The 18,842-nt window shown below is 36.1% G+C and overlaps 1 protein-coding gene across 5 annotated transcripts in view; it reads left to right on the forward strand.

Annotated features, from left to right (window-relative positions):
• LOC139966335 (protein TANC1-like) overlaps positions 1-18,842 on the forward strand; it is a 75,401-nt gene that overhangs the window by 31,420 nt on the left and 25,139 nt on the right. For 3 of the 5 annotated variants that reach the window (XM_071969224.1, XM_071969227.1, XM_071969225.1), the window contains exons 3-5: positions 1,975-2,151; positions 3,692-3,820; positions 11,956-12,048. In XM_071969224.1, coding sequence (XP_071825325.1) covers positions 1,975-2,151; positions 3,692-3,820; positions 11,956-12,048 — 399 coding nt within the window. The remainder of the gene's footprint in view (positions 1-1,974; positions 2,152-3,691; positions 3,821-11,955; positions 12,049-18,842) is intronic. The other 2 variants (XM_071969226.1, XM_071969228.1) reach the window with 2 other exon arrangements.

Here is an 18,842-nt window from a genome sequence, read left to right on the forward strand (position 1 = left end):
CCTGTCTCCCCACAACCTATGCACCGCATTCTACCGTGTCTAGAATGCCCTGGTAATCTTTTAACACTGTACACCCTCACTGGCCCAAATGGCCTTCCTTCATTTTTCTACCCACAAAGTGTCTCAATGTGTTTTTCGGAGTTAGAAAAATTTTCGCGAAATTCGCCCGGATTACCTTGGATTTATACTCTAGAAGTTTCCTATCAGGACTTCTGCACTTCCAAGGATCTTTTCCAGCCTGATAAGTATCCTTTTCTTGTAGGGAAGGGTGTTTTTGGGGGCTGTTTTTAGTGTGCACTCTCGCCCATGCGTTCGTTTTTTCTTACGTAACGTTTTTAGGGTAACAGGTAGTAGCTCTGCGAGACTACTTCGTTCGTTGCCTATACCGCCTTGTTTACGCGGATAGGCATATATTTTCGTATGTACATGTTTCAGCTTTTCTTACTTTTCTTACGGGGAGACAGGTAAGTGGGTCACTCGTAAATATATAAACCAGTAAGTTTTATAATATCTGTCTTACCAGTGAGTTGTTATGGAGTACCCTTGTCTTACCAGTAATACAACTTTCTTTGCTTTTCTTTGATGGCCTAAAGTGATATAAAATAGTCTCAATTGCACCAATTTTCACTCCTCATGTTTTTCCATTCATGCACAAGTCACAAAAGTCCATTTTAGCTACTAACTGAAAGGATGTTTCCCCTATTGTTTTTTGGCACATTTTGTTATTTCAGCCCCTCTCCCCTTCCCCTCCTACACCCCCAAAAAGAAAAAAATACTCAGGAGAATTGATATTGGCTTTATGTGGAGAATGCCACCCAGTGCCACCCATGCACTCAATATTATTGGCATCTCTCTGTACCATGCTAAATTTGTCACTCTGTTCATCTTATTTAAATAATTTAGATCACACATATTTGATCAATAATATTGTACAAAAAGAAAGAAAAAATTGTCTGCCTCCAGGGCACTGTCAAAAATAAGTGAGGAAGCAGCTACAGTGTAACTGTGTAACTTAATTGTGGTCATATTATATTTTTTTAAAGTTTCATATTCGGAGAGTATTTCGCTAACAACATGCATTCATTATGTCTGCACATGAACCTTACAACACTCATCAATGAATGATATCTTATCTCGTTCATCGGTTCGTCCTGATATCCGTCTCTATCACCAAGCTCTGCCAGATTGTAATTATACTAAATCATGAAACATCATGGAATAGCTAATGTTTCACATAGCATCCCAGACTCTGCATTCTGTCAGTTGGATCATCATCCCCGAGAATAGTGATGGTTTTATCATGATTCAGTTATTTCAGATTTTGTGGTAATTGCTGGTACGTTTCCCTGACGATCCGTCTCATGAATCACTCCATACAAAGTCTCCAAATGATAATCTTCCCCTTCTGATTGATTGTTTGTTTTATTTTGAGTATACATTGGTGAGTCATGTGATAAAGAGCTACGCCTCACTGTACTAAAGGGAAAGAACCCAGTCAGTGGTTGTTTACCGAGACGTTAATTATTAAAGAACAGAGATTTTTAATGTCTCATATATGAAGTTTTTTGGGGCTGGACGACTCTATTGATTAGGTCTGAAGGTTTGGAATTTTAAATGTTTGGTTTTAATTTTTTAACTTGTATTTCAAAAAATGATATTTTCATGCTCTGGTAAATTGGCAGTAAAAGAACACTTTTTCCACAACACAGTTAAATATTTAACATACTTTTTTTGGTAAGGTGGGCTAATTATTTGAAGTACATTTTTTTAAGAACTGCTACCTTTTTTTTTCTCTCCACTATTTTCAAGTCACAGTAATATCAAAACGCGTCTATATGCATTGTTCATTCCGTATGTCCCTGCGGCACTTTTGCTCTCATCTATCATCGTACATGGCCATTATAGGTATTCTTTTAACACTGTGCATCCTCTAGCCTGTAGCATAACAACCTACTATGTGAACTTTCATTGCAGCAGTTCTGTCTTCATCCCCAAGACACACGTCAGACTACCATGGGAAGCAGCAGCGATCATCTCATGGTTCACCGAGACACACTCCCGAGTATATAGCCCAGCAGAGACTCCTCTCACAGACTCAGGGATCCCCTGCAATGATCAGGAAGACTAGAGATCCAGATTTACCCAAACAAGGTTTGTTGAATTAATGAAATGTTGCCATGTCACCCTCTCCACATAGTTGTTGTACTCTCATCAGTAGCAAACCATCCCTCTAGTAATTTTAACACTCTATCCTACCAATGTGCATCACTGAGGTACTGACAGACTGTAAGCCAGGTTGGGGTATATTGGACCATGCTCCCTCCACTGTGTAGACTTTTGGGCCTCCCCCCTCTCCCATCTGTTTCCGTTTCCTTGTGTACTAAAAATTACACAAGTTGCAGGACACAAATCTTGCAACCCTCCTTAAGTCTTTGCTCTCCCCACCATCCCCTACAGGCTTGGATACTGTCTGTGTCCTCACAGTAAACCAGACCACGTTGGTTGACGAAAAGCTTCGACCCTTTCACCAGTCGTAAAAATATGGAAAGTTTTGTTGGGGCCTACTACAATCTTCAGTTGTGAAATGCTGATTACTTTGCAGTATTTACCAAATGTTAACAGCTTTAAGGCACACCTCTCCAGCTTTTCTTCTTTACACTTGCGATAGAAAGTTAGAAGAAAGCTATCTAGAACAACTATTCACTAATTTCTCTATACCCACCGCCAAGATATTTCAGACCAGTGTTCCCTTCATCAGATTCTTCTGAAATGCAACCTGAATAGTTCGCACGTACAGTTTGTACAGTCTCTTACATAACCCACACAGTATGATTGTTAACTTGTACAAATTTGTATGTGCAGGTATGTGCTTGAATCTTTACTATTTTCTATTTACATACTTCTAACCTATATATGTGAAAAGTAGGTGCACATAGTCTAGGGGGAATGTTTCATAGTCCAATGTCAGTAGTTCCCCTTATGGTGTTTATACAGACTGTTTGTTTATTGCTTATAAATAATGATGTGACTTTAAGTAGCCTCAAACGTACATGCTTTCAATTTGCTGTATCAATACAGTTATCAACATTTTCGAGAAGTATGGAATGTCCAAAGTGGAAGCGTTCTGTTTGTGTTTAGTGTAAGATCTTGGTCAAGGTTTTCTTATTCTGTTGTTGTTTAAATTGAGTTTGTGTATTCTGAGGTGGTTGGTGTCTTAAAATTAACTTTTCTTTAAAAGTAAGTCATATGTTGTATCAATTCAAGCATTAATATTGATATTGTTTTACCTTGTTATGAATTCATACAGTTGTAAACCTTTGCCTTTGGTGAAACACAGTGTATTGTTGGTTACTTTTAAAATGCAATTCTTCAAGTTTAAGTTGTTGACCAGTCATTCTTTGCTTTGTTCTGTTAATTGTGGTCAACGGTCGTATCAATCCTTGATCAACAAACTGTTTGTGATTGAGGGTATGTGAGAAAATCTACAAGGTTCCACACTGTGAACACTTTGCTAAACGATTTTCAACCTATTTCGTCTCTTAACCTTGGACCCCATTTTATTCCTTAGTCTTGGACTCTCTTTTTTTTGCCCCTTAATCTTTGCCCCTCTTTATGTCCCTCAATCTTAGCCCCTTAATACTTTCATAACAGTTGATCTGTTCCATCAACATGGCCTCTACTTTTCCTGTAGGTATCAGCAATCAACAGCACAGAGGACCAGACGTGGCACCCATCGTGCCCCCACCAGCGTTACCATACAACCATGGACAGATGGATCACAACGCACAAATGCAACCAAATAATGTCACAAGAGTTCACGGTAGGTTAGAAATCTTTGGTGCAAGTAGTCCGATTTAGGCAGTCAATAAAGGAAAAGCCTTTGAACTTACTCTTGAGCCCTTTGACTAAACCTGAAATATCTAATGCAGAACAATGTCTCCTAGATTTGCTATCGGATTTCATGTTCCAGAATTCCAAAAAGGTTCTTTTATTAACGATTTTCGAGTCCTACTCTTGCGCGACGTGTTTGAACTGAAGCACACAAGACCGATTCAGAACCGTCTTTATTAGAAGAATCGGGTAATTTCTGCCCAATTTTGCTCTGATTTGTTGAAAATTGAGAGAATTTTTTGTGACGTGAGTGTTACATAGCTGTCATTGGTGTATCTAGTTGTTATCTGCTGTAGATGGCTCTGGATAACAAACCTATGGCAATTTGAAATGGTTGCTAGACAAGTTGACCTTGTACCGTTGCCATAGTGATTTGTCAGAATGATCTCATAATCCTTTGAAAAATACTTTTAGAAAAGCACCGTGCTTGATATGACGCAGTTATATTTTGTAACGTTGATGAACATAGCTGGGACAAAATTTATGAAAGGGCTGAAAAAATGAAATGTTATAGTTGGTAATTTTTGGCAGATGTTTATGCTTTATTTATTGCATCTTTATCTTTTTCACTAATTTGTTGTTATCTGTTGCTTGAACCTAAAATAAATGTTTGATGTTACTTCCATTTCTCTCAGAGTTTGAGATTTCTGAATTATACTTTTGGTTTTAAATTTGGTAGTGTATCTTATCATGTTTTTGGTCATAGACTTAATAAAAATAGCTTTGTGTTATTTATATTTTACATTTGATACATTAGAATTGATCAACTTTTTCTGATATTCCTTATCAGCAGTTTGGTTTCAGGACATAACTTCACAGTTAGTTGATGATGTTGAATATATATTCTTTCAAAAGTTTATCACTCAGGAGAAACAAAAATATATTTACATTTCAAAGCTCATTAAATGGGACTAGAGATAATAATCTTACAAAGTAGAGCTACATAAAACATAAAAGTTATTAAAGGGATAATTAGTTAAAGTAAAATTAGGGATGAAGGGTCAGTGGCAGGGTGTTCCATAGATATGGAGCACAAGTATGAAACAATAGTTGCTGCCCCTCTGAAAACATATTCACAGGGGTGAATGATAGGCCTACAGTCTGATTCTGTAATGAAGTATTAACTGAAGTCATGCTATGTGAAAACTTTGTATATAGACTTTTGCAGATTGATACATTCACTGTGCCACACCTTGTAAAGAAAACTAGAGGTCTTGTCCTGTTAGGCCCAGTCAGTTGTGCAAACTGTTGTATCACACAGGGGCCATATTTTGGGATAAAACCCCATCACCAATTTGCTAGTTGAGTTTGCAAAAATTTCCTTTGTTTTACCAGTTTTGATATTTTATGTTGTTTGTCATTACCTTTTTTAGACTGTCATTTATATCAAACTTACAGTGGTTTTAGTGTTCAGAGAGATATTGTTTCAGTTTGCCATGGAAACGGTATCCTATCACCATCTTCAAACTCCCAGAGAGGAGTATTTGATTACTGAGATACTTTATGGATGTGCACGTTCTATGTGAATATATATATACATACAAACACCAGTACTCATCTGTCCTGCGATGATTGACTTGTTGGTTCCTGCATGTTTCATATCAATATTACTCTGTCTTTCATGTGTCCCACATTACTAGTGATCACAACATTCCAAAGATGTTTTATTAAGCCATCTACAGTGGCATGTTTATGTCCTAGCTTCCCCATGTCGTCGGTCGTCCGCGGCAACAGCAGCATCACCAGTCTCTCACCTGGAAAGCTCGTCATGAGATAGTTTGGTTAATTCAAGAGATAGGAAGAACCCCCATTGGTTCATTAGCAACACCTGCTTAATCTGGCAATGCCTACTGTCTTAACAAAATAATGTCTGGTTTGTCGTGTAGAGATACACATCGTCATTATACTTGAGGCACTCGGGGGGGTCACCTTTGAATTGTTCCATTTATAGAGATGAATACCCTTACCCCTCTTCATCTCCCCCCCTTGTTTCTCCTCTACCTACGTACCCCTTAAAGTAATTCACCATTCTTTAAACGCCTAAGATGATGTTTACAGTGTTTCTGTATTTTGAGTGCATCATCTATTGTAACATCATTGTGATGTTGAAAAACCTATGAGAAAAGTTGAATAGTATGAAAACATGAGGCAAAAGTCCTCCCAAACCCCAGTGCCGAAATGTAATGGTTGTCTGTTTTACTTTAATAATGCTATAGCCAATGAGTAAGTCTATTTGTCAAAGCTCAGAGGCCCTCACAATCAAACCTATCCTTTTTGGCACTTTGCAATTAATGACCCTAAACAGACGAAGCAGAGTACAGTATTTGTCGTAATCACACCCCAGCTTTAATTGAGGCTTTACAAAAATCTAAGCGATTTCAACATTTTATTATACTAACGCAGGAGGGTGAAAATGATTACAAATTACCATTGCTGCATAAGATAGACTGTTAGATAAAGCTAAAAATTGACAGATGTTGTGTAACAAATGTTTGAGGGTATAAAAGTTAAAAAACAAAACATTTTGAACATATTTTGAAAGTATAGTAAACTCTGTGGGTTTCATATTACACAGTTTTAGCATTCCAACTTGTTATTTCCTAGTAAAGTTTGAGGGGATCAGCCTTTTCAAACCTGTCTCTTTGCTGTGTTTCTTCTTTCCTTCTTGAACGAGAAATATGTTAGTCACCAGAACTTTACCCTCTTCTCTTGAAGTGAGCAGGTGGTGAATTGTATAGTCCCAATGAATCCTCATTTCCTTGACAACAAATTTCAGTTCCTACTTATCTAGGATAGGCAATAGTTGAACCAGCTTTAATACATTGCATCAGCCGATGACAAATCTAGCAGCGATTTTACACGTAAGATTATATAGAAATTGTAAACAAATCTTGTAGATATTGAAATGACTTTTGTTGGTGTGTCATTGATGAGTCCAGCGTTTTTAATTACCGTTTTCTCCTCGATGGAGTTTGCTACGAAATCCAATAGAAAGGGATGGCAAAGAGAGAAAATCTGTTAGATCTGAAGAAAGAGGTACTCCCTGGAATAGATCATGGTAAGCCATGCAGAATAGATATTAGTATTTGATGCTTGGTTTCTGAAGGGTAAAAGACTTTGAATGTGACAAAACAATAACTCTTCAACACACAGTCACATTTTAATGAATAATCAATTGGTAACCTTTTGGATGCAGTATGACCTTGCATCCTTCAGGCTAACACAGTTACAATAGGCACTTGATGATTTAGACCCTATAGCAACTTGAGCACTTTGGCACCTGGCAACACACCAATGTCTGGCCAAGCAAAGTTTTTAATAGATTTATACGTTTGGACTCTGAGATTGATATATAATTGGGTCTGTCTCAAGATTCCAAATTTCTGAATCGTTTAGAAGTTTGCTTGGGCAGTCATTGGTGTGTTGCCAGATGCCACAGTGTCTCCACTTACTGTACAGTTAGTGTGTGCACTCTGCTAATACCAATTGTCTATGTATATTGTAATATAAACTTAAAGGAATATAATGCAAACCTACAGTAGCACCTGTGTAGTTCTATTTCAGAAGGTCATGTGCTGGCTATGTTACAGGTGATATAAAATGTCAAAAGTCGTCTGATGACATACATGTGTTGATATGAGGCTGTATGAAATGGTGAAGTATTTAAGGAATATGCACATGTAAATAGGCCCATTAGAATTCTCATCATAAGCCTAGGGATGCTGTGTGTGTTTGCATATATCACAAAGGCTGCAGTTAAGTTATAAGATCAATGTAAATCCCGCGATTACAATTCACCTTCCGTTGCCACTGGTTACATATTTGAACTTTATATTGTAGAAAGAAAACGAGCATGTTAGATTCAGTATTTTCGGAGCAGTGATGACTATATGCTTATTGCTATGTCCCCCTTCGTAGAATATTTCAAAATATACTGTAGTATCGTCCTCGAACAGGAGCTCGGTTTATTCATTTTGGCATTCCATATATGTTACTTTAGAAGGTCTAGGTTATAATAACTTGAGAAGATTATTTCATCCACCAAGATTTGATACTGTTATTTTGCCCCATAAAGGGCAAAAATTCCAATTTTCTTTGCCTTTAAAAGAAGGGAAACCATTCTTTTAGACAATCATTTGGTGTCATCTATAGTTTGTGACCTTTGACCAAACTCAGCAGGCGGCCTTTCCTTCTAAATATGTCTCTTTCCATAGCCAATGAAAATGACCTTTGGGTACCAAATCCTTTGACATGTTTTGACAAAATGTCCCCAAGGTAGAGAAGTAAGAATGTATTTAAATTGAAGTCTCCAAGTTGGTTTAAGACTATCAGAACCACCATTTTAATATCTAAGAAGTGGAAATTACAAGATATCATCCTGGTTCCTTCAAGATTTGATATTAAAAAGAAAATGTCTGTAGAACTCAAGATAGGTCAAGAAAACCATAGACTTTAATAATAAGATAACAACCAATGAGACTCAGATGTGAATGAGTTTTGGAAAACAAATTAAATTTATATTTCTAGAAGTTAAATTAGTGATTCACTTGAACATGTGGGGAGATTTTGGGGGATTCTGTTTAATCTGTGTCCTGACACAGTAGGGTAAGGGCAGGGGGGGGGGCAATTTGGCACCTTGACCCGAATTGCAATAGTAATTGTTTTCAAATGTTATCAGTAATAATCAGAAATATAACCTATTTTGAGACCCACTTTCAGCCCTGATGTAACCACCCCTTACTATCATATTTGCTTTGTAATACTTACAATGTTTATGTGATAAAATATTTTTGATATAAAGATCAAAGAAAGGTATTCAGCTCTGAAACTAATCTGGAAATGATAGACACAGTTGCTTTGAAGTTTTCATTTTTGGCGGTATTTCGGAGAGCAATGTCCTCCAGTCTGATGTCTTCACCTAGCTTCCATTCCAGAAAACAAGTCTCTAAAAACAGCATTTGTTTTGTGTGTGTGTATTATAATGATCGTTAACCCGAACAAACTTGAACTGATAAAGATTTGACCTTTGACCCTGTGGTGTAAAGAACACCAAGTTTGAAGTTAATGTCAATCTGGGTCCTGTAACAGCTGCTGTTATTTACTCAACATCTGTGACTGCACTGGATTCGTTGATACAAGTGTGAGGCAGAAAAGGGCGTTCTACAATAAAATAAACAAATTAGAAAACAGCATTATTTTTCTGCAGCTAATATTTGGTGTATTGTGTACTGGTGTTTTTGGTTTTGGAGGAAAATGCTCTACATAAGGAAAACTATTTTTTCATTTTGCTATCTTTAAATGAGCAGTGTTCTTGGTAAGAAAATTGTAGGTGTTTTTATAGTGTTATCGCATTTGATAATCTCTCACACACTTTCTCTGTGGGTTTGCAATGTTCAGGAGGTCTAAAGGTATTCCCTAAACACAGAGAAGTCATAATTGAAGATTAGTGGATATATGGGTACTGTGTTTACTTATAAGTTTGGAATCTAATTCTTTACAATCAAAACATAATTTGTTTCATAAACCATTTTTCAGCGGTTAAACAATGCCAATTGTCGATTTTGTCAGCAAATACTCACAGCCAATGTAATTATCATAATGATATCTATCTGAGCTTTTCCAATTTCTACAGTGCAAGCTATTATACTGTACAGATATACTCTACCACAGAGGCTAATCACGCAAGAAGAGAAAAGCAGTAAGGAATTGTGTTAGTAGATGTGTTTTGACCTTCAGACATAGGTACTGTAGTAGACATTAACAGTGCACTTATGATGCATATCTCACAATGCTATCTCTTTGTCACAGCATGGTTATTACATATTGGTTGGTTGCTATGCAGATGAATTTGTTATTTGAACAATAACTTGCCAGTAGCTTGTCTTTCCTTCATCCTTTAATTTTATGCAAGGAGCACAATGCTATTTAGCTAGACTTTATCCTAGTTGTAATTTCAGACACATACAGAGAGAAAACTGTCTTGATTTTGCTACTTGTAATCAAATCAAGCCTTTTGCTTTCCTTGAAAATAGAAAAATGAAAACAACCATATTAAGTTGTTGTTACAATCTTCGCTTAAGGAGAAGATTGAATATAAAAGTTAGAATCCTTATAACTACTGTGTGTAATTTATAGCCGCTGAAGTATTTGCATGGTGCCGATGGCTATAAAGGCTTTACATAAAATAGCAAGGTATGTGATACCCTTTCGTGTTGACTTTTCAGTGATAAATAGAAGGTTGTTATTATCCGATGGTTATATAATAATATGCAGTACTTGAATTTTACGTCCAGATTTATTTGTGTACATAGTCATCATATCTCTTTATTGGCATATTCTACTAAAATCTGTAGTACTTCTTTCTATCACTCACACTCACTGTAACCAAGATAGAGGGAAAATAAAACACTTAGCAAACTGCTTATCTACTACAAAATGCCTGTGTAGATAAATATGTAGTTTAAGTTAGATGTTATGATCCTAGCAGGAGCTTCTTCAGAGGCTAACTGAAACAAAGACAAATTAAAGAAGACAGTTAGAGACACAGACAGTTAAATCAAACTAATGAGCAATGATACATACTGCATCAGTTATATTATTGTTTAGCACCTAAATCATACGAGGGAAAAGAGTATGGGAATCAAGAAGGCGAAATGCAGAATATTTCTCCTCTCCTTCAAAATCAGCTCTGTCAGTTTCTGGGAGCACATCAGAGAAATAGAATGAAAGAGTAGGAGAGAGAGAGAGAGGAAAGAAGGGAGTGTAAGATCTTTATCATGTCGGAGAAGGAGAAAATTAAGGAAATTGGCTAATGAATCAGACCTTTTAATACTCCACTTCATAGAGGAGTGTCATAAATGGAGATTGTCATAGAGTACATTTGAAATCTAAGTGTGTTCAGAAATTAATCCACTTGGAAATTTAGAATTAAAAAAGTAACCATATTACACCGTAATTATTGGTACTTGTGACAGCTCGCATGAATTATTCTTCCAATTGTGTTTTTTTCATCAGTTTAAACAGCAAATAATTTTACCCCCCTCTTTTCGTACCCGCTCCACCCACTTATTGCCTACTGTCTTAGTTTCTTGTCTACTTGACAAACTGACAAATTTTAAATAACATTTAAGAATTACCAATCCTCCTCTGCCCCAGTCTACCACTTTTAAGTTCTATTCTCATGGATCTTATATATTTTGTTACATAACTGTATGCATTGAGAATTATGAAATCTCAGCCAGAACTTCATGTCATTAACTAATTACATAAAACAAACAACCGTACAATAAATTTCTTTAAAAATAAAAAAATAAAAAATCCAATCTACTATACCTGTAGTGATGACAGGTATACTCAGTGATTATTTAAAAATCTCTCTCTCTCTTAATACTCTCAAAAATAACCCCAAAAAACACATTTGGTTGATTGATAGATAGTTGGTATTTGGATATTTTCTTATTTCTTTGTAGCATTGGCTTTGTATTCTATGTGTATACATGTTTTACTGGTAGGTTTGTGTATTTTTCCACTTGTCTGCATGCTAGTCAACATTGTAATACTCCTAATATGGCTTGTATCTGTATTTTGCTCCAGTACATATTGTCTTCTTTTGCCCTTTTCTCCTCATTCCCACCTCCCCCCCCCCCCCACTTGTTTTGAGGTGTGGGAAGATAGTCCTTCAATTGCCCATTTGTTCTCGTGTAATAAAAAGTAAACATTTTTTTGCATTTACCCAAGAATACATTGTTGTCTGACAATCATTTTTGCATACACAGTGACCCAAGTGAGCCCTTGTAACATGTATCGTTAATCATGATAACTATTTTCTTACCAACCTCCCAAGTTACCCACTTGTGCCATTGTTTCATAATAGTTTTATCCTTCTGATAATTATCTCTGTACATTACTACCCAGTTACCCCTCGTGCTGTTGTCTCTCTAAATATGTTTTTGTTTTTAGATAGCTGTCCACTTTGTATCCTACCCTGGGTGCTTTTTGTCTGATAAAAATAAAATTAACAAACCTTTCAAAGATGTGGCTCCACATACTTTTTAACATTCTCAGGTGGTTCTTTGAAGCGATTTAAATATCCCTCTCAACAAACCACTATACCAAAGGCATCCACACTCAGCCCTAAACACAGCAAGTCAAGAAAAGGTAAAAATCAAGAATAGTGTGCATCACTGATCTTTGCATGGATAACTGTTTTTCTTGTTCTATTTTAACAATGCAAAATTATGTAAATGAAAGTAATAAATAAGTCAATTTTTTGGTTGCAGTTTACAAGCTCTTAACACCCATGCAAGTGAAACCTCACATATTAAAACTTCAAACTGATCCTAATTTTTTAGAGGAGACTACATCAATTTGAATCTTGAAAATAATACTTCTAATTTTGCCGACAAAAGAAAATGTCACAGAGGGAGGGGGGGGGAGATGGTGGGTGGTGGGAATGGTATAGTTAGCGTCCAACAAAAAGGTTGAAAGTGAAAAAGGGATCTCTATTTATAAGATGACTGAGGAAATAGAGAAGTTGTGGAGAAGAGGAAGACATTAAGCAGTACAGTAGCATGAAAGGTCAGGGGTGAATATATATAAATAGGTCAGGAATCCAGAAAATCAAACATAGAAGTGGGAAGAGGAATATATTAAACCTACAGAAGTGATAATGCCAAATGTCACAGAGGGGAAGAGAGACATAATGAGTGGGAGGAGGGGGGAGGGGTGGGAGGAGGGGAGGAGGGGAGAAATTTATAATTTAAACTCACACATGTGAAGGTCCTGTCATTAAGCGATTGTTTAACTTCAATAATGAAAGTTTGAGGAGTTAAATAACTTAAGTACTTTTCTTTGGCATAGATGATTGTTTGACTGACCTGACTACTGTTGCAAGACAGTTTGGCATACAAATTGTTCACAGCAAAAGCTTTACGATGTCATGACAAATTTGTTACAACATTAACAAATTTGTTGCTAAATTGGTTTGGTTTGTATTTTCCAACTTGAATTGTAACGTTTTCTATACTTCACAGTCAGTGTGAAATGTATGTATGCTATAATTGTGTTGTAACTTTGTGTGCTGGAGACCTTTATAAAATTCCTTCTGTTTGTTGCCGAATTTATTAGTTGATTGATCAATTGAGGTATTGACTCTATGCTAGTATATTGTCCCACTGAGGTATGAAATGGGAGTGAATCAGATATATAATACCTGTTTAGTTTTTTTTTTTTACTCAGAAAGTTTATGCATATTTTCTTTTATATCTATCAGTTTCTTCATTATTATTACTACATCGTATGTTATATATTGTATGTAATGTAGAATGATATAGCTAGATTGAACGTTGGCTTAATGTCTAGGTGTTACACATTTATGAACACACTGATGAATTTGACCCTGAATTATTTATTAATTTGAAGTTCCATGCTTGAAATTGACAAATTTCAGTCCATTCTGCGGAAAATTTCTAAGTGGTTTCTCGTGGCTAATTGTAAGACCAGTTGTACTTTTGAGTCCTTCCATGGAGATAATTTTAAAGCTTTTGAAGCGTGTCTCGCTATGATTTTACGTTCAGTACATGCCAGTAGCTTGCAATGTATGTCTGTTTTTGCTAATTCTGTGAACATCCTATAGAAATAAACTAGTCAGGTGCTTGTTTGTTTATCAACGTTTCTTCGCTGAATTTTAAGCCCTTTATTACGGAGCCTTTCTTGATTTGATGTGAGTCGAGTTGAGTTTGTGTAACGTGACCATTTTGCAATTTAACATGCTAAGTTCATTGCTCTGTTTATTTATTTCCAAACTTAATGGTGTGGTATGTTGCCATGGCAACAAAGATGCAATTTAACTTCACATCATTTGGCAGCTGTTCGCTAAGGTCACAAGAGTGAAGTGCTTTAAATGCGTCTATGTATTAAAGTGTGGTCTTACAATTTGTCTCCGTTGTCTCAACATGGGTTAGAAGAAAGAATTGGTAAAACGAGAACTAGTGGAAACCATTTACACTTCAAGTGTATTGTTATTTTTGTTGTTGCTGAAAAGAGGTTAAGTTTCAAAGAGAATTACGTCAGGATTTCTTCCTAAGATATTCCTGTGCATTTCTTAAATTTGTGTCGTTCAGAGTAATTACAGTACTAAATTATCAGTGCTGAAATGTCTTTTATTCTAGCTATTAAGAAGTGGCTAACTATCTAGCTGTTTTTACCATGCAGCTACCTTTATAATATCCAACAAAAGCTTTTAGGATGTTCATGCAGCTCTCGACAAGTACCAAATATCATAGTTTCTTTCATTCAACATGACATTGTGAATTGCTCATCCCTCCCCTGTTAACCCTTCACTCCCCTCCCCTTCTGAACCTTTGCCAATAAGGACATATTAACACCCCAAGGCTTAAATTGTCTTTTCAAGACATGATTTACGTCATTCCTTTATACAAGCCAAGACCACATTGGCATCTTTCCTATTTTTTGCATAGCACACAACTGACTGTTCATATTGAGAATCTCATTGTTTTAGGCTACAAACAGACAGGCAACCCACCCACCCATCCAGTTAAGTTTCTTGGTATGTTAAATTGTCACTGGAAAATGGGTTTCCTGTTTGGGTGGGTATAAAACTCATGACCTTAACTCAGTACAAGGTCACAGTTGTATACTTCTTTGCTTTTGTTATATGTCCCAACTTTCAACACCACAGTATTATTTGTTTACTCATGAGTAATCGGTTCAACTTAAAAGGACATCAAAGAATTTGTCATGAGCTGTCAAGCTTATCTTTGTTGTAGCAGTACAACATTGGTACTGTATATTAAATATAGATTCTGATGGTACTTGGATGGATGTTATAGAATTGAACAGAAAACTCATGTCCATGGTAGAGGAAGTGAGCAAGGAGTTGGTTAGATGGATGGTGACCGTGGAATGAAACATAATCTTGTTGACCACACACAGTAGAATACTGATGGTAGAGGACTACAACCCATAGAACATGAATGGTAGAGGAATGGGGACTTCTGATGACATGAGGAATATAGACTAGAACACATGGAACATTAATGGTAGAGGAATGGCGACCATAGAATCAAACAGAACACTTATTCTATCATTAGAGGGGTAGACCAATGACTCTATTATATGAATATAGACCAGAATCAAGCAGCACATTTGCTTCCAGTGGTATCAGGAATATAGAGTCAACAACACACTGATTGATCATACAAAGAATGTCGACTTTAGGCAGTACGATCTAAAAGAAGTCTAGAAGCACCGCACCATCGATTAATCATTTTACAACCTACGGGTGGAACCCATTCGCTCCAAGAGCCTGATGTCATCGTTTAGAATAATAACTGAGAATTGATTTTGCTTTGGAGTTGTAACTCTGACGACCGAGTAAGTGAATTACTAAAAGGTGTGTTGTCTGGCATATGTTCTACATGGCAGAGAAATAAGTGTTCACAGTACTACTATCCTACAATGTGTGTTGCCATACTGAACATTTGAAATCCTCTGTATGTATGACACAAACCCAATATGAAGCTATATGTCAAATAGCTTTAGGTATTTTTTACGTACATGATGTCAGATCTAATGTCAATGCACCAACAAATTTGTCATGCCTAGCTAATTAGTAATTAAAATCTATTATGTTACATTTATACGGTACTCCCCTGTAATGATAGTTGCATATATAATTTCCTTTACGACCAGAAAATACTGTTTGTACATCCCCTGTAATTTAACTTCGACAGTCTCTCACTGGTTTTAAAGAAAGTAAATACAATAAGGAAAAAAAGTCTCATTTGGAAAATATTTTTTGAAAGGATGGGTATAGGAAAGAAGAGGGGGGGGGTTGGAGGGGGGACTCTAACACAGAGAAATCCATTCAGAAAGTACATATCAATTTAATTGTGAACTGTCATGGGATACATTTTTATAAAGACATAAAATCCTACTGTTTTTATACCCTAAAATTATCTAAACTGTTGAGCACAGTTTAGGTGCAATTAAAATTTGATTGAAAACTGACTGATTTATTTGATGATCCCAAATTTTGGTATTTGTTCCATGATGTTTCCCTGTAACCTCTTGGGACTCTTGTTCAATCCTGGAAGATGGTGAGTTTCTATTCCAGTATGAAAGAAACCATTTAGTTATCAGAGCATAGGACTATATAACCGCACACCCGCTTGTGTATTGATTTACGGAGGAGGAGAACTCGAGGCAAATTAAATTTACGACAACAATTAACTGCCGTCAGTTACAGTCTGGAAGCATATTCGAAGCAGGCTCCATACCAACGTACATATATGTCACCACGGCACTGAAAGTGATGTAATATATAATATCGGTCTTTATGATGATCGGCATAGTTTGCAGTCCTTCGTATCAGTTTCTTTGCAGAAAACATAGAAGGGATTAAACTCTCTCGTATATGGGTTGAGTATGTGGCCCCTCTCAAGAAAACAGATTAGGTCTTTTATATACTGGTCCTAGACTAATTGCTCTCGACAAGTGGCAACATCGCTGGCCGATTAAGAGATTAAAAATGGTGAAGGCGTCACGGCTCGTAGGGAGAGAGGTTTTATGCTTTCGTCGAGTGTGGGTTCTACGCACTCCTTAGGAATATGGAGATTATAACTATTGTCAAGTGTTAATCTGACATTTCATTGCATGTGTAATACCACTGTGAATGGTGTTTATATCAACATCGGTCGTCATGGTGACTTTCTCTACCCTAGTTTTCTTAGACAGAGGACAGGTTATCAACTGACATGAAACATTAACTATTGTCGTATTTGTATAAAATGTTGTAGCAATTGGTTGTGTTTGTATAGCATTTCTTGCCAAACATATTCTCGACACAAATAATGTATTGTTAAGTTGTATCTCGACACATGCGTCTTATTCTCTCTGATAAGGTAATGCTGACAGCCTATAGCAAAAAGTTTTCATCATCTCAACAGCGTGTGTCAGTGTGTGTCTGCCTAAGCCTTACAAAGTTTGCATACAAAACCAAAAGTTATCATGTTTGTCAGTGCCTTGGTTTGTTACCAATTAATAGTTCATTTTGGTCAATGGTAGTTGCTACTTCAGTTTGGTATTGAATATTTGCTAGACTCGTTGAATTAGCGGAATATCCAATGTCCTGTGCACCACGGCTTTTTTAACTTAAAGTGACATTCTGAATTCTTGATAAATCTCAATGCTTCATCAAAGAAAAAAATCCCATTCACAAAGCAATTCAATTAGCTTGACTAGTCCTGGTTAGTAGAATTTAATTTAATTAATCATTAAGTAGTTATAGTTACAAGTACATTTGATGCAAAATGAACTCTGACCTCACTGTCTTAGTTTGCTCAATATTATTCTTATTTGGAATCTTTTGGAATAGTACAGTATTTGCTAGATTAGGTTAAATTTGTGACCAAACATGTTAAAAAAAATCGTGGCCGTAATTTCGGTAGTGAAATACCAACAGCTGCTCTAAGACAGCATTTGTTTTTGATTGCTTGTCCCAGCAAATTTAACAACCTTCCAAGTATTGTGCTGGATCAAATTGAGTCAGCCTTTGGGTAGACATATTTCAGCAATTATTTACCACATGAACAAAAGATTAATAGATACCTAAGATTGCCAAGATCTCAGCTACTAGATTCTGGTATGTATTATAAAATATTAACCAAATTGAAAAAAAAAAAAAAAAGACTTTCTCTTCATAACAATAGAAGTAAACATTGATTTAATCAAGGTATAGAACTACCTTGTTCAAGGACTTTTATATTGAATCTAGTCAAAATATTAACCAAAAAACTCTGCAAATATCTGCTAAGATGTGAAATAGCAGTACTGTGCCTACTCCTGCATCACACATCTAGGAATGGTGCCACTGTCAGACAGTTGAGTAACTGTAAAAGAATCTAAATATAGTTAAAGCAAAGATTCTGTTCTAGAAAGTTTGGTGTAGTTAGATATCAGTTTAGCTATATTTGAAGACGTTCTTACATTGATTAGACCTTGTTAATCATTTCCTTGATTATTATGTGGGCTTTACACTTGCAATTTACAGTTACAATGTTAGTCATTGTATTCTGAGTGGTGGATACGTCCTTATATTGTATTCTGAGGGGTAGATACTTCCTTAAAAGCACAAACAGAGGGCAGGAGATCGTAGGCGTTAGAAATGTGTATTGATGACTTCTGTATACTTGGCTGACCTTTCGAAGGATTGCAGAGAAAAATGGTTAACAGTCGCAAACATTCAGAGGTTTTAAACTATGGGTTTTGATTGATTGGTGATTGGTTTTGATGGTAAGAGCTGTTAAGTACTGATAAAAAACAGTAAGGTTTAATAAATAGGTAAAGACCAAGCTTAAGACTAAATGTGTCCACAATCATATGACTAATATGTCAACTATGCATAAATGCCCAACAAGTCCTTATGTACCTTTTTCTGACATTAAGACTAAAATCTGACAGATCCCTTGTTGTATAGGTAAACTTTTAGTTATAAATGTAGACCTGATACAGATTTGTAGAAATTCTATATATTTATATATTGTTTTTGTGTGGGAGGAAGTGGAGGGTTACAGAAAGTCTTATTTTCTTCCCATTCTAGCTTATCTGTTTTCTCACTTCTAACGTCAGTGCTTCCTTTAATGTGCCTAGAATGAACCCTTTAGCACTGTAATAATAATAAAAATAAATGAGACTTATCTCAAGTGCCATATCAGAAGACAAAAGTCACTCCTCAAGGCGTTTAAAAAGAAAGCAAATTAATTTACAAAAGAACAGGTGAAAAATGGGTCTTCAGTAAACTTTTGAAAGTAGAAAGTTTAGAGCATGTTCGAATGTGATCTGGTAACTTGTTCAAGAGCCAGAGTATTCAAAGCCTCTGTAACCATAGGTCTTCAAGCGTGGTTTAGGAACAGTTAGATACACCCTCAGTG

Source organism: Apostichopus japonicus, chromosome 4, assembly GCF_037975245.1.
Source record: "Apostichopus japonicus isolate 1M-3 chromosome 4, ASM3797524v1, whole genome shotgun sequence".
Taxonomy (NCBI): Eukaryota; Metazoa; Echinodermata; class Holothuroidea; order Aspidochirotida; family Stichopodidae; genus Apostichopus; species Apostichopus japonicus.